Here is a 24,665-nt window from a genome sequence, read left to right as displayed (position 1 = left end):
GGATTTGTTCACTTTCTGCAAGGACCCAAGCACACAGGTCCTCAATAGGTTCTCAGGCACATCCCAAAGCATGCCCCCCATAATCATCTTCTACCTCGTAACAGGATTGTTTTTCCAAAGAGAACTCTAGGATTTCTGACAGCCAGTCTTTTTTCTCTGTGCCATCCATGGACTCATATGTCTCACACTTACTCACAGATCCGGATTCTTATTATTGGATCTCAAACACTGTGGGAGCCAACAGAGGGCCGAGAGACACATCGTAAACAAGATTATCAGTGATTTACTTGGTATCAGAGCCATAAACCTCTGGTCAGTAGACAGCTGCAAAATGCAGATAGCTTCAGGAACCAGGAACCACCCATGTCTAGGAACCTTAAGATTGATCAAGATAAGAGTTGGCTATAAATCTGACCTGGGTTTAGTTAGTGGCCAGGCACCTATGATCACTCATGTCTGCTACTATTTCTGTTACTTATGGGTGTTTTTCCTTATCATCTCTTAGGTCCCTCCCTCCAGCTGAGCTCATATTTTCCTCTCTCTCTTCTGCTCCAGGTCTTTTCTTTCTCCAATTCTTTGGGTTCCTCTGGTTGCAGAGTTTTCCTGTCTTTCTGATTCTGCCTTATTCTATCACATTCTTTCAGGATGTGTCTTTTAAAAACAAAAAAAAAGAAAGAAAGAAAGAACTAATTCAATTTGTGGGGGCAGGGAGGATGAAAAATCGTATCTAAGGTGGCAGGTAGATTAAGCACCAGACTCCTTCCAATTGGGCAACATCAATCCCTTCAGCTCAAATGCAAACTGTCTGAAGGAGAGGTGGAGCTTTGTGATCAGAGGCTTCTGAAACCCTGTCCAGATTGGAATAGGGAGATCAAGTGAAAGGAGCAGAGCTCAGCTTATGGAAGGCCAGATGAGAAGAGTGTGGGAACTGTCAGCAGTGCCACTCTTGGGACATAGGAAGGTAGGCTTCTGGTGTCTCTCACTCTCTAAGTAGAGCAAGATTTTGAAATCACAGCAGAATACCCAATGTTGGAAAAAGGTGTGTATGTGCATGAGACAGCCTCTAAGGGTATCTAATGCAAGCTCTACAAGTCTTCTGCCAGTAATCCTCCATACCAGCCCCTTCCACTATCCCCTCACCTCCTTCCCCTAGCTTACCAAGTTCCTATGAGAATTCCTGCTCCATCTCAGAAGGGCAGGCCTTAGCACAACTTAAATGCCTTCTGTTGTGTATGGAGAGGATTTTATCCCTCTATAAGTGTTCTCACATTAATCACAGACACCTAAGAGATGAGAAACTTAAAAGGGGCATGTGAGATTAAGCAACAAGTGAGAAAGAAGAGCATTAATCATCTCTTGACAAACCCACTGCCCTTCTTCCCCACTCTGTCCCACATTACTCTTTCCTAAGTAGAGAAGAAATTCATTTTGATACTCCTTTTATCCCACACTTTGTGGTAAATGCCCTGGGGAAAAAGAAAGCATTACCTGGCACTCCGAGTTCTTCAGCCACAGTGGACAGTCATTACTTCACCCAATATTGCCTCGTTGGAAGGAATGTGTCAGTGAGAAAAGGCATGGAAACTTAATGGTTTCCCTTGGAGAGAGAGAATCTGTCTCTAAGGGTAGAAACAGAAAACAGCCCTCCACTACCTTTGGGCTTGGCCTTAATCAACCATGGCCTTGAAGTTCTCATGTTCTAACCCTAAACCATCTCTGCAAATACACCTATTATCTCACCTCTATATAAGTCACTGTTCCAGCCACCAAAACTCCTCTCACATGTGCTAGCCTTCACCATCATCTATATTTGATCACTTTAGATAACTTTAAATGTTATCTACCAAGTCTGGCCTCCTCTTTTTGCAGACTAGAATACCAAGGCCCAGAGAAGTGATTCATTCATGTGCACACAGCCCTTGTGGCAGAGGCAGGTCAAGAGCATTCTTCTTGGAACATCATGGACCAGTGCTTTCAATACTTCAGCTCACTACCTAATCAACACTTACTGAATACTTGGAATAATAATCACCAGATATTCTGGTTCACTTGGAACAGTGTGGTTCATGCCTGCCTCCTTTCACTCTCAAGAGTATCTGGGTTTACATCATAAATCCTGTACGGTCATTCTAGTTTTGTCTCTTGTACCATGTTAAGAGTGAGATGATGTCAGAAGTAACTCCTAGTCCTTCTTCCAAGGGATTTAGGACCAACAGAGGGTATGTGTTTATAACTTTGGGCCAGCTGTGCAACAAGTCAAGAGTCATGAGGGAAGCAGGGTGAGATTCACTTGGACTAGGCTAGAAATCTGGGGAACCAGCCTTAGCCAAAAGTCCCCATGAACTAAGCCTTAAATCACAGGCAGAAGTTTAGTAAGTTGAGTTGGGGAAAACTCATGCAAGTCATTTGGAGCAGGTGTTTGGCAGAAAGTGGAGATTTCAGAAGAGTGATACATGGGATCAGAGAGGCTCCACAGGAGCCTGGGAACAGGGAAGCTTGGGGGATGGGGGAGACTTCCTGCCACCTCCTTGCCTGCCCGAGACTAGGGACAACTTCAGAGCCTCAGAGAGTAGAGCCCACTGGTAGTGCCAGTTCTCTTTCCTAACCCCCCAGACCCCTCCTTGACAGCAGCCCTTTTAGTCTTCCATTTCTTACAGCACTCGATCACCGGTACAGACCTGGGTTCTTTATCTGGAATCCCCACCCACTGTGTTCCGAACTACCCCTACCATAGTGTTTTGCACTCTGAAAGTTCCTGGTATTTAATAAACTAAACACATCAGTTTGTCAGTCAGGGAAATGGTCACTTGGCTCCCACCATTGTCACATGACACCATATAGTACAGTGTGGCATGGTGCTGAGGAATGATGGCAGGTGGAGATGGCAGGAACCCACGGGGGGAATATGGAATGAGATAGAGGAAAAGGAAGGAGACAGGCCATCAGGGAGGATAAGGAAGCACGTAAATTCCTAAAAGAGAAGGCATGAGTAGTCAACAAACATTCCATCTCCTCAGACAGGCCACGCCCCCACAGAGCTGGCCCAACACTCACTCACAGCAGGCAATTCCAAGGGCACACCCTGAGATCTATGGCAGGGTCAAACGGGGTTCCATTCTAGTCATATCACCCTTTACTCTCATGATCTGTTTCCCGGGCTCTTCTAAAAAATGTCCATGACGCTGACCTCGCAAGCCTGGAGGACAAAGGAGACAAGGTGCACAAAGCAGCAAGTGGATTCAAATTGCTGCTGTGTGGGTGTCTGCTGCCCCCTGTCGACAGCCCATGACCATGTCAGTCCAAAAAGCCCATCTCCCAGCCAGGCTAGAGGCGTTCTCACCTCCCAGTCTCACCCCAGCCTGGCTCAGACTTGTCAAGCCCACTGCCAATGAGTCTATTCCAACTCACAGCCATCCCTTAGGACAGAGTAGGGTTTACAAGCCTGTAGACTGTTACAAAAATGGACTGCCTCTTCTCCCACAGATCTTTTTGGTTAGCAGCCAAATGCTTTAACCACTATGCCACCAGAGTTCCTTCAGACTTGTTTAAAAAAAAAAAATGCACTGCTATCAAGTCAGTTCAGACTCACAGAGTCCCCCTTTGGGTTTCTGAAGCAGCTAATCTTTACAGAAGCAGACTGTCCAGTCTTCCTTACAGAGCGGATGGTGGATTTGAACCACCAACCTTCTGGTAAGCAGTCAAGTGCCTTAGGCACGACACCACCAGAGCTTGTTAGGCTTGTGGAAATCACATTCAGAATAATGGAATCTAACATGAAATGGAATGTATGGTCTCTCTGTCTAGCAGGAGATGGAGTCTTTTTAGGATCAGTTCACTATATCCCAACGCCACAGAGAATTGTTAGCAACATGCTAAGCACGCCTGCAACAGTTTCCCACTTTATAGAGGATAAATGGATGCGTAAAGAAATTGGAGAATTTCCCGAGAGGTATCTCCTAATCCCAGCTCTGACAGAGTTGCCTAGCACAGTTTTGGACTGGAAGAAAGCGTGAGAAGCAAAGGCACATTTTCTGAGCAGCTTTTAGGTGCCAGGAACGTGTAGGGTGCTAGGGAGACAGAAGTGAAGGCCCCAGCCCTGCATATGGGTAGGACACAGTCCAGGGCATGTGAGGTTGGCAGAGCAGTACAGGAATGAGGGATGAGGACCCACCTTCCTCATCTTTTGCTCACCTTTAAAAAAAAAAAAAAAAAAAAAAGCCCTTAACCTTCCTGATATTTTTCAGCTCCTCTTCCCAGCAAACCTTGCTAAGACATAGCTACACTACTTACCCCATTTCCTCACCTGTCCTGTGAGGTCGTTCACTGAAGGGGCTCCAGTGTGGACTCAAGTGCAGGTCCCTGAGTTGGGAGCTAGCCTCCATTACACTTTGAGGCTGGGCCCCTGCTTCCTCATCTGTAAAAACAAAATTATGTATTACCTACCCCAGGGTGTTGTGTAATTAAATGGGTAGATGTACTCTGTGCCTGGCACATGTAAGCCACCATTATTAAGTGAACTATGATTATTAACACTTTGCTATGTCCAAGAGCTCTGGTGGCATAATGCCTAAAGCATTTGACTGCTAACCAGAAGGCTGGCGGTTTAAACCCACCAGCCACTACTTGGAAGCAAGACTGGGCAATCTAATTCCATCGGAATCAACTCGACGGCAGTGAGTTTGTTTTTTGTTTGCTGCTATGTCTGCTCTCTTATTCCATGTGGAGGAAATGCCATTTGCTGTAACCCTGCTAGCCTCTCTCCACTCACCACTTACTACTTCATATGAAAAAACAAGGCAGGCACAGCACAGAGCTTGTTTCCTGGGGCTCCACCATGCCAGGGGCCCCACACACCCTGTGCTGGTCAAAGTGAGTGGGTTTCTCAGAAAATGTCCCCTTACAGTGCAAGGCCATGCAGGCTCACAGCTGCTTTTTCAGGAACAAAGTATTTAGTACCTATTTGCATTCTTCAATTAAGTTCAGAAGCCAGGTCAGGGAAGCCCCTCTCAGATTCAACAAGGCACACTGTCTGGAGTCCACTGCCACCTCCCCGTGACACTGATCAAGCTGAAGTCACCAAAGTCACTGCTCTGCTTTGTCCCTCCAGCTCTAGCCCTTCACCCTGCCCCTTCAGCCTCCAGGACTGAAGCCTGGAAGGCATCCTTTCCTGCTCTCCTCCCTGGCAGCTCCTCGTTCATCTCTTGGCTAAACCTGGCTATACATGCTGGCATACCCCAGAGCTGTCCAAAGCCTTTTGCGTCCCTCAAGTTTTCATCTCCCAGAGCCTGATTTCACCAATGTTTGAAAGGCATCTCCAACAACATGGATCCAAAGAAATTCAAATCCACTCCTCCATCAACCAGTCAAGCCCAATTTGGAAGTACCCTATAAAAGGCTGGATCTGAATTTAAACATACTATGAATAATTTTTATGTACTAGATGTTGCATGGGGCAAACACTACTCAATATTTATCAGAAATTAATTTATTTTTAATGACTCTGGCAACCCTATTTTCAAATGTCTTTCCTTTAGGCTCACACCAAGGAAGTACAGGATCCTATTCTTCCAGCCGTCTCTCCAACTGGACCACTGCAGTGACTCCAACAGTGCCCACTCCCAGCCTGCAGCCTCCACCATGTGCCCCCTCTGTACTCCACCAGCACTATTCATTTCACCCAATTATGTCTACATGCATCCAGGACATCCATTCATCCTGTGACTTCCTGCCCACTCCTCAAGTACACCCAGTCACCCCTCTGCCTGGAACATCCCCCCTCCTATCATAGTCTGGTTCCCTCCATCTTTTCCTGCAGCTCTGGGCTCAAGTGACTACTCCCGAGAAGCCTTCCCTGACCACACCAACAAACCCTCTCTGTTCTTCTCCACCTGCCACATCCTCACTACTGACAAGGACAGTACACATGACTGTTACATAAACTATTTTATTTAAATAAAATCAGAAGCACACACCCACACATGCATGCACATACACACACTACACCCTCATTTCCTTTCTCCCCTGCATTCAATGGCCACCTCAAACCTGTGGTTCTCATTATGACCATCCTTCTTGGATTAGGGAACAGGGAAACTCTCAATGAAGACGCCTTCCATGCAGAACTGGACAGGCCCACACACACTCTCATGTGCAGAACATGCTCTCCACACTTCTTGGTTGGACAAGGGAAAAGCGTGGCTCTCCCAAGACACCCCCATCCTGGTGTGGATTCCCCATCTCTGCCTCCCTGCAGCCTGGGAGTGGCACAAGGCACCTGGGGCTATTGGTGGAGGGCAGGACCCTGCACCCCAGGCAGACTCCTCCCTGCTTCAGGGGAGGTAAGAGGCTGGGCAGTCATGCTTGAACACTCCGCAAGGAATCCTGGAGCAGGAATTGTTTGGTTTGAGGAAGAGCCAGGAAGAGCAATTGAGCACCAAATTCCCTAACCCCAACCCACAGAAGGGTGCTGAAATTCACTTCAGCAGCCTCTACCCAGAAAAGATAAATCCTCTCCTCAGCAGCGGGGTGAGAGCTGAGAATGGCAGAGGCTTCCATCATCAGGACCTCACTACATCTGAACACTCCTCCCCAACATGGATCCAAGAGACCCAATAGCACCTTTGCAAGCTGAAGGGACCCAGCGTGGCTGGGGAAACACAAGCACAGAAAGCCAGTTTGGAGTTGATGTTCCCCACACTGATACTGGGATTGGGTTTCCTCCTCCCTGACACTGTCACCCTGTGAGTCCTGCTTTGGGGCAAATACCAGAGGTGGTAAAGTCCTGAGGGACGAGCACTGAAAGGAAGGAGTAGTGTTTACAGGAAAGAACTGTCAGTTATACTGTGGGTAACCTGGGAAGACACAGATGCAGGGTTTCCAAGAGGACTCAGTAGTGTCACCAGGGTCACTGCAGGTGGGGTGAGGGACCAATGTGAGCGGTGCCTGTCCAAACACTCAGGCTAGGGGCAGTGAAAGCAAGTCTTAGCCCCACCCCACTTTCTTCTCTAAAGGGCTTCCCTGTGCCTTCTAGACCGAGTTCCCTGATGTAGGAAAGCCAGAGAAATGGAAGAGTTAGACAGAAAGAGAAGAGTAAAGGGTGTAAGACAGGAACCAGCAGGAGAGAGAGCAAGCCAAGAGTGAGACTTCTGGAGGTAAGGCAAGGTGAGAGCTGCCACCTGGAGAAGGGGCTTTGAGAAAGCCACAATAGATACAGAGCACTCCAGATATAACAGGCCTCTCAAAGGGAAGCAATGGAGAAGGTGACCTGGGGGAAGAACGGGCCCCAGGAGGGGCTCCTGAGTGGGACAGTGGTCTGAGGAGGCCACTACAGGCTGACACTGCGCTGGTGGCGGCCCCCGCGGGCTCCACCATCGCTTCCCCGGCGGCCCCCACTCCTGGGCCCCAGCTCCTGGTCATCCAGGCTTGCATGATCTGAGAGGCCTCGCAGGTGCTCCACTGAGTCACACTTTTGCAGGTCTGATGCCACAGTGCGCAGGCTCAGCAGGCTCAGAGTGTCCGTGTCTGGGCCAGGGCCAGGCCCCAGGCTGCCCCCTTCCTCCAGCCCCCCACCCTCAGCCCCCTCAATCCCGCTGTCCCCATCTTCGCCCTCAGGCCCAGCCTCGGCCCCCACAGGGGAGGATCTACGTGGGCCTGGAGGATGGGGAGGCAGGCCTCGACGCCGGGCATGAATCTGCTCGCTGATCTGTTCCAGGTTCCGCAGGGCAACTGAGTAGCGGGTCTTGGCCTGGGCCACCTGCTGCTCCAACTCTGTCACCTTGGCCTTGTGTTCCTGTTGAGAGTGGGAAACTGTTAGGTGACCCCTGGAGCTACCCAAGTCCTATCAGCTCCACTCAACACTGAGGCATTAACAAGTCCCCTCTGGTAGCACCAGACTCCCCACGCTCTCTACCCAGACCACCCTCAGCACCTGCTACAAAGCTCTCATGAGCCTCTCCCTTATTACTGCCCCTAGGACACACAGGCTCCACCAACAGTCCCTGGGCACCTCACCTGTCCTCACCCTTCTCCCTTCCAGTGCCTTCCTCCTAGCCCCCAATCTCTACCTGGTGCTGCTGCTCCTCCTCTCCCCATTAACAGAGTATGGGGTAAAAAAATTAACCTTACCCAAAGAATTTGGCCTTTGTCTCTAGGAGCTAGGAGGTAACCTTTAAATCCTAGGAATTCCACCAAGTGATTGGAGTATTTTTATTATTCCTGGAAGGCTCCAGACTACACCTAAGTATGCTAACGTGATGAATCAGGGTGGGGGAGTGGTATCAGCAGGACCTCCAGGAAGCAGATTGGGGAGAGAGATTTTATTCAGTCACGCTGCCAACAAGTCAACCAATCATGCCTACATAATGAAACCTCAATAAAAACTCTGGATACTGAGGCTCAGGTGAATTTCCCTGAACAACAATGTATGATATGACAGAAGAGTGATATCCTGACTCCATGGGGAGAGGACATGGAAGCTTCACATTTAGAAGCCTTCCAGACCTTGCCTTATGTGTCTCTTCTTTGGGTTGGTCCTGATTTGTTTCCTTTGACTATAATCAAACTAATTGTAGGTATAGTAATTTCCTCAGTTCTGTTAGCTGTTCTAATGAATTATCAAACAAAAGTGGGTAAGAAGAATCCCCAAATTTACAGCCAGCTGGTCAGAAGTGAAGATAGCTGTGAGGCTCCCCAAGCTTACGGCTGACATCTTAAGTCCTGGGCAGACTTGGTAATCTAAAGGACTGTGTACCCTTAACCTGTAAAATGTGACCTAGCTCCAGGTCATTAGGGAGCTCTGGTGGCGTAGTGTCTAAGGCATTTGACTGCTAACCAGAAGGCTGGAGGTTCAAACCCACCAGCCACTCCTTGGAAGGAAGGTTGAGCAATCTACTTCCATAGTGATATTGCCTCGGAAATCCAAGGAGAGGTTATTACTAATCAGACCTGACTCGATGGCAGTGAGTTTGGTTTTTTTTGTTGTTGTTGTTCCAGGTCATTAGGGTCAGAATGGATTCTGCAATAAGCATCTACCCAGCATTGATCCTTCTTTCCCCATGCCCAAGTTATCAACTTTTCTCTTACTTACCTCTCTTCTTTGGCTGTATTCTCTGCCACCCCTAGCCCCATCTCCAACACCTGCAGTGCCATGCTGAGCATAAGTGCCACTACCAGTCCCCAACACAGGCCTTGTAAACCCAAACCCACCAGGACAGTGACCCCACCAGAAAGGCAGACCAGCATCTTCCCTCCACCTTGCCTCACTTTCCCTGCCTGGCCCCTTCTTGCATTCCTGATTGTCCATCTCCCTCCTGTCCCCACTCAGCTACCTCCAGGATCTGGCTGAACTGGGCCTTGAGCTCAAAGTAAGGGCGGCTCTTGCCGATAGCCCGCCGGAGGGTCTTCTGCAGGGCCTGGACTCGAGCCTCTGCCTGCTGGCACAGCCGCGTCACCCGCTGGTGTTCCCGCTCACCACGAAGGCGCTCCTCCTCTGCCTCATTCACCTGCATCCAGGTGAGATGGAGGGAGATGGGGGAACACACATCAGTGAGCTGGAAACAGTTCCCCTGCCCCTGTCCAACCTGCTCATCTAAATGTTCCAAAAGGAGGATTCTGACCAGGAACACCCTCCCTGAACCACTTGCTGTTGCAGAGCCCAGAGAGCACACTGGGTTCTGGAGACACATGGAGGAAAGTGGGCTTGTGCACATCATGAGATGCTCACTTCATCTCTGTTGGACCTGAGGCCCAACTTCTAGATATCCAGTGCCTGTATCTCAATCACCTCTACTCCATACTCTTATGCAGGTTCTGAGTGCTCCTGCCTACCTGTATGACACCACATTCAGGATTTTTTTTTTTTTTTTTTTTTTTTTTTAATGAATGAGTCGTTTTATCATATCAACACACTGTTAAAAGCACTCTTTTTTTTTTTTTTCTTTTTGGAGGGAGTAAAGATGATGAATGTATATTTTATTGTTTTCTTAATTGTGATTTGGATGAAATTTTCAGAATAAATTGGTTTTCCATTCAACAATTCATACAAATTTCCTTTTGTGACATAGACTGCAATCCCCACAATGAAACAGCACTCTTCCCACTTCTTCCCAGTGCTTACCATTTCCATTCATTCTTCTTTCCTATCCCTTCCTTCCTTCTGAGTTTTATCCCTGAGCAAATGCTGCCCTTTTGATCTTGAATGGTTTATTTTTCTGAGGAGTGCTTACCTCCCTGGTGTTATTTTTCACCTTATAGGTCTATTTATTGTTTGGCTGAAAGTTGAGCCACAGGGATAAGTTAAGTTCCATGCTTGAAGAGTATCTAAGGGCCACAGTCTCAGGGGCTCACACTCAGCTTCGCTATTTGCAAGAGAAGGATCCTGGGACCTTTCCAGCCACATGGATGCTTCAGGAACGTTTGTGTGCAAGAATATCTGTAAGTAGCTGTCATCGTAGGGAGGTCCTCAGTACAAAGGGCTGGAGTCCCAAGGGAGATAGAAAGGTGTCCCTCTGTGGGGAACCACAGCTCTCTGCATGGTATTCTCTAGGTTTCCATACCTCGAGTATACACAGTCAAGAACCACACACCTAAGCAGAGAGCAGACAAGGGCTCCGACTGCCTCATCAAAAACAGCCAGGACCAGTGGGCCTACCGGCACCATATCCCCAGCAGACCAGCACCAGGAGTCCCACCCTGCCATTCAAGACAGAGTTTCAACACCTTCTCCCACAGAAGCTCCAAAGAGAAACAATACATAAAACAGATTTTAAAAATCAATTCCTGTGGCTAAAATCTTAGGCAATAGGAAAAGACTGGGAGCCTTCTCATGAAGATTAAAAACAAGACAAGGATGCCCACTCTCATGACCGCAATTCAATATTGTGGACAGGTTAGGAAAAATGGGGCGGGGGGTAATCCAAATCGGGAAGGAGGAAGAAAAACTATCCCTTTTTTAAGAAGACATTACTCCGTACGTGTTGTTGCTGTCAGGTGCCGTTGAGTCGTCTCTGACTCACAGCAACAGAACTCCATACAATAGAACAAAACACTGCATGGTCCTGTGCCAGCTCCACGATCCTTGCTACCACTGTGTCAATCCATCTTGTTGAGGGCCTTCCCCTTTTTCACTTTACCAAGAATGATATGCTTCTCCAAGGAATGGTCTCTTTTGACAACAAGACCAAAGTAAGTGAGATGAAGTCTGGCCATTCTTGCTACCAAGGAGCATTCTGCCTATACTTCTTCCAGGACAGATCTGTTTGTTCTTCTGATAGTCCATGGTACTTTCAGTATTCTTTGCCAACACCACAACTTAAAAGCATCAACTCTTCTTCAGTCTTCCTTATTCACTGTCCAGCTCTCATATGCGTAAGAGGCAATTGAAAATACCATGGCTTGGGTGAGATGCACCTTGGTCTTCTAGGAGACATCTTTGCTCTTCAGCCCTTCAAAGAGGTCCTTTGCAGAAGATTTGCCCAATACAATACATCTTCTGATGTCTTGACTGGTGCTTCCATTAGTGTTGATTGTAGAACCAAGTAATATGGACTCTTTGACAACTTCAATCTTTTCTCCATTTATTGTGATGCTGCTCATTGCCCATTTGTGAGGATTTTTGTTTTCTTTACACTGAAGTGTAATAATCCATGCTGCAAACTGTAGTCTTCAGTCTTCAAACTGTAGTTGGCAGTCTGTAAGTGCTACAAGTCATCCTCATTTTCAGCAAAGTTGTATCATCTAAGTTCTGAGGTATCAATCCTGATACCACGATTGATACCACATTCTTCTTCACATAGTCCAGCTTCTTGGATTACTTACTCAGTGTAGAGACTGCGTTAAGTATGATGAAAGAATACAACCCTGACACACTCCCTTCCTGCTTTTAAACCATAGAGTATCCTCTGTTCTGTTCAAACAACAGCCTCCTGGTCTATGTACAGGTTTCTCATGAGCATAATTGTGGTGGTTATGTTTGTGTGTCAATTTGGCTAGGCCTGGTTGAGTGGCTGGGCAGCTGGATGTAGTATTCCACACGATGATACTGGTAATCAACTTGATGGTGGAATCTACTGTGAGTAGCTGAGTAGCTGCCTTTGGGTATGTGATCTGTTTCCTGTATATAAGGAGAAGCTTTGAGAATGGTCTCTAGCCTATGGCACACTTGGACCCTGCATGTAACCGTGTCGCTGCTCAGCAGCCTGCCATGCTCTGCCAACCTAGGGACTTACAATGGACTTAAGTTAATGGCCTGCCATGTGGTTTGGTAACATCGGGACCGTGCCTTTTTACTTCTCCACCTTGGGGCTTCTCAGCCGCAGCAGCCTGCAGCTGTCTGAGTGAAGAAATGCCTCTAGCTCCAGTGGGCCAGGAGCAGGAGGCTGAACTGGACCCCAAGGTTGAGGGGCTTTCACCCAACCTCTAGAGCCTGGCAGTTTGAACTTGGACTTAAAGCCTCCAAATTGTAAGAATAAACTCCTGTTGATAAGGCCATCCATCTGTGATAGATTCTTGTCAGAGCAGCACTAGGTAACCAGAACAATAATCAAGTGCTCTGGAATTCCCATTCTTCTCAATGCTATCCATAATTTGCTAAGACCCACACAATTGAATGCTTTTGCATAGTAAATAAAACACAAGTAAACATCGTTCTGGTATTCTTTACTTTCATTCAAAATCCATCTGACATCAGTTACGACATTCCTCGGTCCATGTCCTCTTCTGAATCCAGCTTGCATTTCTGGAAGCTCTCTGTCATTATTACTGCTCCAAACATTTTTTAATTCTCTTCAGCAAAATTTTACTCATGTGTGATATTAATGATACTGTTCGATAATTTCTACATTCTGTGGGATCACCTTTCTTTGGAATGGGTACAAATAGACTCCATACATAGAAAACTTTAAAAGATTCTAAAAGAAGCTATTAGAACTAATAAATTAATTCACCAAAGTGGCAGGGTACAAGATCAATGCAAAAATCAGTTGCGTTTCTATACATCGGCATTAAGCAAGCAGAAAAGGAAATTAAGAAAACATTACCATTTATAAAAGCATCTGAAATAATAAAGTACCTAGGAATAAATTTAAACAGGAAGGCGAAAGACTTGCATACAGGTTATAAAACATTACTAAATTACTAAAAGAAGTTAAAGACCTCAATGATGGAAGGACACTCCATGTCCATTGCCTAGGTGGATTAATATAGTTAAGGTATCAATACTACCCAAAGCAATCTATAGATTCAATGCAATCCCCCAACAAATTTCTAACAGTCTTCTTTACAGAAGTAGAAAAAACAATCCTCAAATTTATATAGAACAGCAAGAGAACAGCTAAACCAATTTTGAAGAGAAAGACTAATGTAGGAAGAATCACCTACTGATTTCAAACAAACTACAAAACTACAGTAATTAATTAAACCAGGAGCTCTGGTGGCCTAAGGCATTTGACTGCTAAACAGAAGCCTGGCAGTTCAAACTCACCAGCCACTCCTCAGAAGGAAGACGGGGCAATCTACTTCTCTAAACATATCACTTTGGAAACCCAAAGAGGAGCCACTATGAGTTGAATCGACTCTATGGCAGTGGGTTTGTTTTTTTTGGGGTTTAGTACTGGTATAATAATAAGCCTCTAGACCAATTAATAGAATTAAAACTCCAGAAATAAATCCATTCATCTACGGCAAACTGATTTTCAAGAAGGGTAGTAAGTTCATTCAGTGGGGAAGAAAAAGTCTCTTGAATAAATAGTTATGGGAAAACTAGATTTCTACATGCAAAAGAATGAATCAGGATTCCTGCCTCATACTCAATTGAAAACAGATCAAGTGTGAAAACTAAAATAATAAAATTCTTAGAAAAACGGGAGAAGAATGTAGGACCCAGTGTTTACTTATATATTATCATATTGCAAAACTTGAGCAATAAAGACAAAACAGATAAATGGGACTAGATAAAAATTAAATACTTTTGTGTATCAAAGGACTTTATCAACAAAGTGGAAAGATAATCTACAGATTGGGAGAAAATTTTCAGGAACCAAATATAAAATAAGAGCCTAGGAGCTCTGGTAGCACAGTGGTTAAGACACTTGCCTGCTAACCAGACGGCTGGTGGTTCAAACCCACCAGCCACTCCTCGGAAGGAAGGTTGGGCATTCCTACTTCCGTAGTGATACTGCCTCGGAAACCCAAGGAGGGGTCACTATGAGTCGGGGTCGACTCAATGGCACATAACAACAACAACGGTATCTCAACATACATATAAAACTTCTACCATTTAACAACAAAAACAACTCAATCAAAAAAATGGGGAAAAACTTGAACACAGTTCACGGAAGAGGGTATTGAAATGGTCAACAAACAAATGAAAAGATGTTCAACATCATTAGCCGTAGCCACTGTTGATGCTGCTGTTGTTATATACCATCAATTCAGACTCTCAGCAGCCCTACAGACAGAGTAGAACTGCCCCATATGGTTCCCTAGGCTGTAATCTTAACAGGAGCAACATGTCAAATCTTTTCTCCTACAGACCCACTGGTAGGTTCAAACCACTGACCTTTTAGCAGCCAAGCACTTACCCACTGTACAACCAGAGATTCTCAGCCATTAGGGAAGTGCATATCAAAATCATAATAAGATATCACCCCTGTTAGAATGGCAATGTTCAAAAAGAACAGCAACAACAAACATTGGCAAGGCTGCGAAGAAACTGGAACCTTCATCCATTGCTGGTGGAAATGTAACGTGCTACAGCCATTATGGAAAAATTTGGCAGTTCCTCAAAAAGTTGAACAAAGAACTACCACATGACCCAGCAATCCCAATCCTAGGTATACAACCAGAAGATATGAAGGCAGGAATGCAAACAGGAACCTATACACTAATGTTCAGGGCACCACTTTTCACAATAGACAAAAGGTGTGAACAACCTAAATATTCATCCACAGGTGAATGAATAAACAAAATGTGGTGTACACATTCAACAGAATAGTATTCAGCCATAAAGAAAAATGAAATTCTGATGCATGCCACATTATGGATGAACCTTGAAAACATTAAGCTGACAAAAGCCAGTCAATTACAAATGGACAAAACTATATGATCTCATTTATATGAAGCAAGCAGGGAGGAAAAAAAAAGATTATTAATGGTTACCCAGAGAAGGAGGGAGGGAGAAAGGGAGTTTTTATTTGAAGGGCACTGAGTTTATACTAATGGTGGTAGAATAATTTTAGGAAAGGATACTAAGAATGGTGGCATAACATGAAAAATGCAATCACTGTCATTGAATTTTAAGTGTGGAAGGTGTTGTGCTGTTAAGTTTTGGTGTGTATATTTTCACCACTATTAAAAAGGAAAAAAAAAAAAAAAAAAGACATTCCAGAGCTCAAAAGCAGGAAAGGGTTCCAAAAACAGATGCTGAACATAAGAGAAAGCAAATGCTGAATTAGGAGCATCTGGTAGGGATCAAAGTTTGTGCTTGGTATCACTCCTAGAGACAAAGGTTTGATAACAGTCAGGAAAGACATGCTAAGTTAGAGGAAAATGGAATATGGGAAGCACTGAGGCCAAACATGGCAGAGAACAAGGAATAGGTTTTGCTGGAGACAGAATCAAAGTTGAAAGGCGGCTGGAATGTAAGAGTAAGAGAGAAAAAGGAATGAAGAAGGGGAAGCAAAGGAGTTAGCAGAAAAGAACCTGGGGGAAGCCACCCTGGCTCACCTTGCAGGTGGCATGGTTGAGCATCTCCTGCCACGTGGGGTCCAGCCGGTTCTTGTCGGCCATGACGCCCTGTTCAGCCACAAACACCATCTCCCGCGCAGCGTTGTGCATGCTCACAGCCCGCTCGTACCGCAGTGCAGCCTTCTGGGTCTCCTGCTGGGCCTGGGTGGGAAGAGGGCTGTCAGGACCAGAGACCCATGAGGGGACCCCCCAGTCAGTGGCCTTAGTATGAAAGGAAAACATAACCTTCATTTCCCAAACTGCCAGGAAAGCAATATTCTATAAAGAATTTTTTTTAAGACTAGAGATTATGAGAAGAAAGAAAAATTAGAAGGAATGACAATGCCAGTGGAGGGTGTGTATATAAAAACCAGCACTCTCAAAGGCTGCTGGCTAGGGAGAACACAGAAAACTTAGCATCACTCTCCTCTGAAGGTAGTTAGCAAGATAGATGAAGTCTTACAAAAGGTATATTCCCAAGGACCAGTAATTTCACACCCAGGAAATTTGCTGAAGTAAATAATCAGACAAGTGCTCAAAGACGTGCATCACAGCATGCTTACCAAGCAACACAAGGAAAACATTCCCAACTTTTCAATTACAGGGAATTAATTAAAGGGATTATAGGACATGTAATATAAGGACACAAGCCTCAGTGTTGTAAGTGGTTAAGCGTTTGGCTGCTAACCGAAAGGTTGGTGGTTCAAGTCCACCCAGGGGAGCCTCAGAAGAAAGGCCTGGTGATCTTCTTCCAAAAAACAGTCACTGAAAACCCTATGGAGGAGGCGGGACAAGATGGAAAAGTGAGTGGCCACTCCCATTTATTGCCTGGCAACTAACCCAGTGAGCAACAAATAAAAACGAGCAAAGACTGAGATCTCAGAACACCAGATAGCAGCTGAAATACTAGAGAGTTGGGGTGAGTGCAGAAGCGGTACAGAGGAGGTTGGCTCAGAAGCCAGGAGACCATACCCACTAACATCAGGGAGAGCCTGCTCATAGTACCTGTTATAGTTAAGTTTGTATGTCAACTTGGCTGGGCCTGGTTGAGTGGCTGGGCAGCTGAATGTAGTATTCTCCATGGTGACACTGGTAATCAGCTCCATGGTGGTCTCTAATGTGAGCAGCTGAGTAGCTGCCTTAGGGATGTGGTCTCTAGCACATGGCATGCTTGAACCCTACATGTAGCCAAGTCATTGTTCAGCAGCTTGCCATGCTCTGCTGATCTAGGGACTTTTAATGGACTTTAATTAATGGCAGCCATTAACATCAGGACTCTGCCTTATTACTTCTCAACCTTGGGCTTGTCAGTCTCAACAGCCAGCAGCTTTCTGAGGGAAAAAAAAAGCCTGTAGCTCCAGTGGGCCAGGAGCAAGAGGCAGAGCTGAAGCCCAAGGTTGAGATGCTTTCACATAACTTCTAGAGCCTGGCACTTTGAACTCAAACTTAAAGCCTCCAAACTGTAAGAGAATAAACTCCTGTTTGTTAAAGCTATTCCATTTGTGGTATATTCTTGTCAGAGCAGCACAGAGGTAACCAATACAGTAGCCATTTTGGGATGAAGTCTGAGGGTAACACCTCAAACGTAGAACACTGAAAAGGTGCTAACCTGAGGAAACTCTGGCCCAACTTTTTTTTAAGGTATAAACTGGCTGTGGGATTGAAATAGGCAACTGGGAAGGTGAGAAGGAAGACCACAGTATGGTTTAAGAGTGCTGTTCAATCTTGTGGAGGCTTGTAATGGGTAAGCACTAGGACTGCAAGGGCAGCAGGACAAAGGGAATATTTCAGACTGAGAGGAACAAAACAAATGATCTACAGAGGGACATCATGGGAGTGTCTGTGCAGGGGCATTGGCGATAAAAAGACAGAGAGAGCCCCACACCACCACCACAGGAAATTCTAGCCCCACTGCTTATGGCAGCATCTGCAAACAACTAAAAACTCCCCTCCTATGCATACATATTGAATGTCTAAGACCAGTACTGAAAAACAGCCAAAGGATAACTGGTCATCTAGTGGTTCTCAGGAGATGCAGTGAAATTAATTACTTAATATGGCCATTTTGAATCGGACAAGCATATGCTCTACTATGCCAGGAATGACAAATTAAGGAGGAGTGGCATGACATTCATCATCACAAAGAATGTATCAAAATACATCCTCAAATACAATTCTATCAGTGATACAATAATATCCATACACCTACAAGGAAAACCAGTTACCACCACTATTACTCAAATTTATCCACCAACCACCAAAGCCAAAGATGAGGAAATTGAAGATTTTTACCAACTTCTGCAGTCTGAAACTGACCGAACATGCAATAAAGATGTGTTAATTATCACTGGAGACTGGAATGCAAAACTTGGAAACAAAGAAGAATCACCGGTAGTTGGAAAATACGGCCTTGGTGATAGAAATAATGCTGGAGATCACATGATAGAATTTTGCAAGACCAACAACTTACTCATTGCAAATATCTTTTTTGAACAATGCAAATAGCAGCTATACACGTGGACTTCACCAGACAGAATACACAGGCATCAGACTGACTAGACCAAGAGGCGATGGAGAAGTTCAGGATCTTCAACCAAAACAAGGCCAGGACCGAAATCCATTAAATGGGGGAGAGAATGTTTGTTTAATAAATGGTGCTGGCAAAACAAAATATCCATTTGCAGAAAAATGAAACAAGATCTGCACCTCACACCATACACAAAAACGAACTCCAGATAGATCAAAGACTTAAATGTGAAACCTAAAACTATACAGTTCCTCATGGAAAAACTAGGGGCAAATTGAGGGGCCCTAATATATGGCATAAATAGACTATCAAGCATAACCCAAAATGCACAAACAGCAGAAGAGAAGCTAGATGAATGGGACCTTCTCAAAATCAAATTTTTATGTGCTTCCAAAGACTTCCCCAAAAGAGTCAAAAGAGAACCTACAGATTGGGAAAAAATATTTGGCAATGACATAACTGACAAAGGACTAATCTCTAGAATTTATAGAAAATTCCAACACCTCAATAACAAAAAGACAAATAATCCAATTAAAAAATGGGCAGAAAACATGAATCGACACTTCACCAAGGAGGATAGCCAGGTGGCCAACAAACATAAAGAAATGCTCACAATCATTAGCCATTAGAGAGATGCAAATCAAAACAACAATGAGATACCATCTTGCCCAGCACTAGTAGCAAAGTTCAACAAGACACAAAATAACAAATGCTGGCAAAGATGTGGAGAGATTAGGACTCTCATACACTGCTGGTGGGACTGTAAAATGGTACAACCACTATGGAAAGCAGTATGGTGATTCCTTAAGAAGCTGAAATTAGAAATACCATTTGACCAAGCCATTTCATTACTAGGTATATATTCTAAAGAAGTAAGAGCCAGGACAAGAACAGACACATGCACACCCATGTTCATCGCAGCACTATTTATAATAGCCAAAAGATGGAAACAACCCAGGTGTCCATCAACCGAGGAATGGATAACCAAACTATGCAACATACACACAATGGAATACTAAAGAATATGCAACCCTAAAGAATAATCTAGAATCTGCAAAACACTGCACAATGTGGATGAACTTGGAGGACATTATGCTGAGTGAAATAAGTCAATTACAAAAGGACAAATATTGTATTAGTCTGTTATTGCAAAACTCAAGGAAAGGTTTATCTATGGAAGGAAATTTTCTTTGTTGGTTACCAGGGGTAAATGGTAGAAGAGGAGGGTAGGGAACACTGTTAGAGAGGTAGAGATAAGTATTGATTTGGGAGAAGAGAAGGGCAATGTACCAAATGTGAGCGATGAACATGGTGGCACTGAGGAAGAGGAAAACATAGAGAGGTACACGGGAGATAAAGACAACAAAGATGAACCCTTTTGCATGCACATAAGAGTACTGCATTGTCAGTGAAGGCAAACAAGGGTATACGGGTGGATAGATGGGTAGACAGGCTGAACAGGTGGACAGGTATGTCTATGAAGCAGGGAGTGTACCCAAGAACATGTATAGGGTTGGCAGACAATGGTCCTATAAGTGTATTTGTATTCCCAGATGTATAGTAGAGCTGACAAGGGACAAGGTTTCACTGCTTGGTCACAGCCATCTACCCAAAGGGACTGAGTAGTAGTTGAATTGGTGGGCTCGGGACCCTATGGAGGGCACATCAAGCTCAATTGGCATAACATACTACACAAAACATTGTTCCACCTCCTACTTTGGCAAGTAGCAACTGGGATCTTAAAAGCTTGCAAGCAGCCATCTAGATGCAACGATAGGTCTCTCCTTATCCAGAGCAAAGAAGAATGAGGAAAACCAAAGATTTATGGAAAGAATTAGTCCTAGTAACTGGTACACCATGCGATCCGCAGCCTATATGACTACGAGACCAGAAGAACTAGATGGTGCCTGGCTATCACCATCAACCACTCAGAGGGGGATCTATGTAGGAAATCCTGGATAGAAAGGGAGAACAATGTGGAACAAAACTCACAATCATTTGGGGAAGAAAAAAAGGGGAGGAGGGAGACCAGGTTTCCTGGTCTGATAGAGCCTGGTAGAACCACTAAGACTATGCCCCTAGCTGCCCTTCAGGTCTGGAATGGCACACCTGTGGCTTCCAGCCAAACAAAAGACAGGCATATGAGTTGAACATTTACCTGAAGTAGATACACTCCTTGGAGAGAACAATCAAGGGAGAAAGAAGGGCTGTTTATGCACATAGAGGTAGCTCAAAGGGCAGGAGTGCATGGAGGGATGGACACAGGAAAGAGGTAACTATCGGGAGGAAGTGAGAGAGGAGCTGTTGCACTAGAGTAAATTGTAGTCAATGTCATGAGACAAAGTGTAAGTGAACTGCTGTATGGAAAGTTAATTTCTCTGTAAATATTCACCCAAATCACAATTTTAAAAAAAACAAGGCCAGGAGCTGACTATGGAACAGACCATCAACTGCTCATTTGCAAGTTCAAGTTGAAGTTGAAGACAATTAAAACAAGTCCATGAGTGCCAAAATAGACCTTGATTATATCCCTCCTGAATTTAGAGACCATCTAAAGAATAGATCTGATGCACTGAACACCAGTGACCGAAAACCAGAGAAATTGTAGGATGACATCAAGAACATCATCCATCAAGAAAGCAAGAGATCATTAAAAAGACAGGCAAGGAAAATGGATGTCAGAAGAGACTCTGAAACTTGCCCTTGAATGGAGAATAGCTAAAACAAATGGAAGAAATGACAAGATAAAAGAGTTGAACAGAAGATTTCAAAGAGCAGCTTGAGAAGTCAAAGTCAATTATTATAATGAAATGCACAAAGACTTGGAATTAGGAAACTAAAAGGGAAGAACACCACTTGGCATTTCTCAAGCTGAAAGAACTGAGGAAAAAATTAACTCTCAAGTTGCAATATTGATAGATTCTATGGGCAAAATATTGAATGATGCAGGAAGCATCAAAAGAAGATGGAAGGAATGAATACATAGTCACTATTCCAAAAAGAACTGGTCGAAGTTCATCCATTTTAAGAGGTGGCATATGATCAAGAACCAATGGTATTAAAGGAAGATGCAAAGCTGCACTGAAGGAATTGGTGAAAAACAGTGCTCCAGGAATTGACAGAATACCCACTGAGATGTTTCAACAAACAGATGCCATGCTAGAGGCACTCACTTGGCTATGCCAAGAGATACGGAAGACCAGGCCAACTGACTGAAATGATCCATATTTGTACCCATTCCAAAGAAAGGTGATCCCACAGAATGCGGAAACTACAGAACAGTATCATTAATATCACACACAAGTAAAATCTTACTGAAGATAATTCAAAAACGGTTGCCACAATATATTGACAGAGAACTTCCAGAAATACAAGCTGGATTCAGAAGAGGATGCTGAGCAAGGGATATCACTGCTGATGTCAGATGGATCTTGGCTCAAAGGAAAGAATACCAGAAAGGTGTTTACTTGTGTTTTATTGACTATGCAAAAGCATTCAATTATGTGGATCATAACAAATTATGAATAACACTGAGAAGAACTTGAATTCCAGAACACTGAATTGTACTCATTAATAACCTATACATAGACCAGGAGGCTGTCGTTCAAACCGGACAAGGGTTCAAAATGTATGGTTTAAAATCAGGGAGGGCGTGTGCCAGGATTGTATCCTTTCACCATATTTATTCAATTTTTATGCTGAAAAAATAATCCAAGAAGCTGGACTATAAAACAAAGAATGTGGCATCAGGATTAAAGGAAGACTCATTAACAACCTGCAATATCCAGATGACACAACTTTGTTTGCGAAAGTCAGGATGACTTGAACCACTTACTGATGAAGATTAAATACCACAGTCTGCAGTACGGATTACACCTTACATAAAGAAAACAAAAATCCTCACAAATGGACCAATAAGCAGTATCATGATAAATGGAGAAAAGACTGAAGTTGTCAAAGACTTATTATTTGGTTCTACAATCAGTGCCAATGGAAGCAGCAGTCAAGACATCAGAAAATGCACTGCATTGGGCAAATCTGCTGAAGAGCTAAGATATCTCCTTGAAGATTAAGATGCACCTAACCCAAGCTATGATCTTTCCAATCGCCTCATATGCATGTGAGAGCTGGACAACGAATAAGGAGGACCAAAGAAGAGTTGATGTTTTTGAGTTGTGGTGTTGGCGAATACTGAAAGTATTATGGACTGCTAAAAGAACTAACTAATCTGTCCTGGAAGAAGTGCAGGCAGAATGCTCTGTGGAAGTGAGAATGGCCAGACTTTGTCTCATGTACTTTGGTCATGTTGTCAAAAGGGACCATTCTCTGGAGAAGGATATCATGCTTGGTAAAATAGAGGGTCGGAGCAAAAAGGTAAGGCTCTCAACGAGATGGACTGACACAGTGGCTGCAATGATGGGCTCGGGTATAGCAGGGATCATCAGGCTGGCACAGGACCAAGCAGTGTTTCGTTCTGTTGTACATACGGTTGCTATGAGTCGGGAATGACTCGATGGCACCTAACAACAACAACATGACCTTTCAAACCATAATCCTCTATTTTGTGATATGCTATAAATCCTAGCCACTATGCCTGTGGTTATGGTCCACTTTTGGAGTAAGTTCTTTAATATGTTAATGAGGCATATTTAAACCAGGAGGTATCTTGAGTCACCACCACCTTTTAGAGAGTGTGACTCAAGTCACCACCCTTCATCTCCTTACTGAAGTGATGCTCTTGACTTCTACCCTTTATCTTACAAGAAAAAAGAGAGAGAGAGAAGCAAGGAGAGAAGGGGCAATATGACTACTACCAAGAAGAAGAAACAGGAGCAGAGCACATCCTTTGGATTCTGGGTCCCTACACTGGGACCCTACTCCTAGATCCAATAGAGAAAGCTATAACACTGGAAGTGGTGAGACAGTGAGATGGAACAGCAGAGAAACAGCAGCACAGAGGCATGAGACAGTACAGTGGGCTTCTTGATCTACAGAGCAAGAAAGCAAAGTACCTTCAGGCAGGAAGTTTGCTGGGGAATGAGGTGCCTATGGCAGTTACTGACGAAGGTAGGTTTGCAGACCCACAAGAAAGAAAACTGAGTGTCTCTGGGCAGTAGGCCTGCTGGCAGAGTGAAGTACTTCTGGGCACTCAGCACAGCTAGGTTTGCTGACCTCGTTGAAGCTGACCATCTTCAGGAGAAGGCTTGCTGGAGAAGTGGGTTATTTCTGGAAACTTATAGGCAATGCTAAAAGACCTTTGTAACACTTGTCCAAGCAAGGCAGAGCCCAGGTCAAGGGACTGCAAAGCCAAGGGCCAGAGAGGTTCTCGGCCTGCAGACGTGGCTAAGAAGAGGCTGTCATGACTGAAGAACGATATTCTGTGCCATTTCTGTTCCTGAAGTATAACCTGTTACTTCACTAAAAAATCTGAAAATTTTGAGTATGGTCGGTGAGTTCTGCACGGCTACTGCAACAAATTATTCAACTCAGCAAAGAAATAGAGAATGGTGTGTGGGGGGGGGATGGTTGGTGTCAGAACTGGTATAAAGCTTGGAAGATGGAGCCATGTCTGATAACCGCCTCACAGAAACCAGCTTTGGGATGATACAGATGGTGATTCTATGCCCACCCTGTTAAGTAAGAGGTTAGACAACATTCTCACACCACTTTACCAGAGGAGATACCAGACTCACTGCTACTGGGTCATTCTTACTCACAGAAAACCTGCAGAACTGAGGGGAACTGCCCTGTAGGGTTCCTTGGGCTATGGAAGCAGTTTGCTGCCATCTTTCTCCAGCAGGGTATCTGGTAGATGTGGGCCCCTGACTTTCAGTTGGCAGCCCAATGCTTGGACACTATACCACCATGGTGTGCTCAATCTAAAAATTCTCCCACAATAAAAAGAATACAAAAGAAGGTACAAAACAAAAACAAATAGCAAACTGAGAGAGGAAGACACTTCATTTTCAGTAATAACTTTAACTGTAAATGGTCTATCTATGTTGTTGTTGTTGTTGTTATGTCTATCTATATGCCTCATGAAAAAGGCAGAGAGTGGCAGAATGGATTTAAAAAAAAAAAAAAGCATGACTCATCCTTTTGCTTTGTCTATAAGAAACACAACTTAGCCATAAAGACACAAATGCAGTGAAAAGAAAAGGATGGAGAAAAACATTTCACGCAACCAGTGAACAAAAAAGAGAAATGGTGGCCCTACTGACAACAGATAAAATAGACATTGAATCAAAATCTATTACAACAGATAAAGATGGATATTACTTAATAATAAAAGGGTCAGGTTTTGTTCCAGCAAGATGGCGGACTAGGCACAAGGACTGCACAGACACTCTTCAACAAAGAAAAGGGAAACCAATGAACACAGACACAGAAGATAATCTTGGACCCCTGAGACTTGAAG

At 44.4% G+C, this 24,665-nt stretch overlaps 1 protein-coding gene across 1 annotated transcript in view; it reads right to left on the bottom strand.

Moving 5' to 3' along the window:
• Nucleotides 1-7,324: 7,324 nt before the first annotated feature.
• SH3BP5L (SH3 binding domain protein 5 like) overlaps nucleotides 7,325-24,665 on the bottom strand; it is a 56,055-nt gene continuing 38,714 nt past the window's right edge. The window contains exons 4-6 of the mRNA XM_007956144.2: nucleotides 15,721-15,882; nucleotides 9,327-9,500; nucleotides 7,325-7,789 (exon numbers count right to left, since the gene is read on the bottom strand). Coding sequence (XP_007954335.1) covers nucleotides 7,325-7,789; nucleotides 9,327-9,500; nucleotides 15,721-15,882 — 801 coding nt within the window. The remainder of the gene's footprint in view (nucleotides 7,790-9,326; nucleotides 9,501-15,720; nucleotides 15,883-24,665) is intronic.

This window comes from Orycteropus afer, unplaced genomic scaffold (assembly GCF_000298275.1).
Source record: "Orycteropus afer afer isolate SDZICR_OR568_19922 unplaced genomic scaffold, OryAfe1.0 scaffold00575, whole genome shotgun sequence".
Taxonomy (NCBI): Eukaryota; Metazoa; Chordata; class Mammalia; order Tubulidentata; family Orycteropodidae; genus Orycteropus; species Orycteropus afer.
The sequence above is the reverse complement of the archived record's forward strand: the minus strand, read 5'-3'. Positions and strand labels throughout refer to the sequence as shown.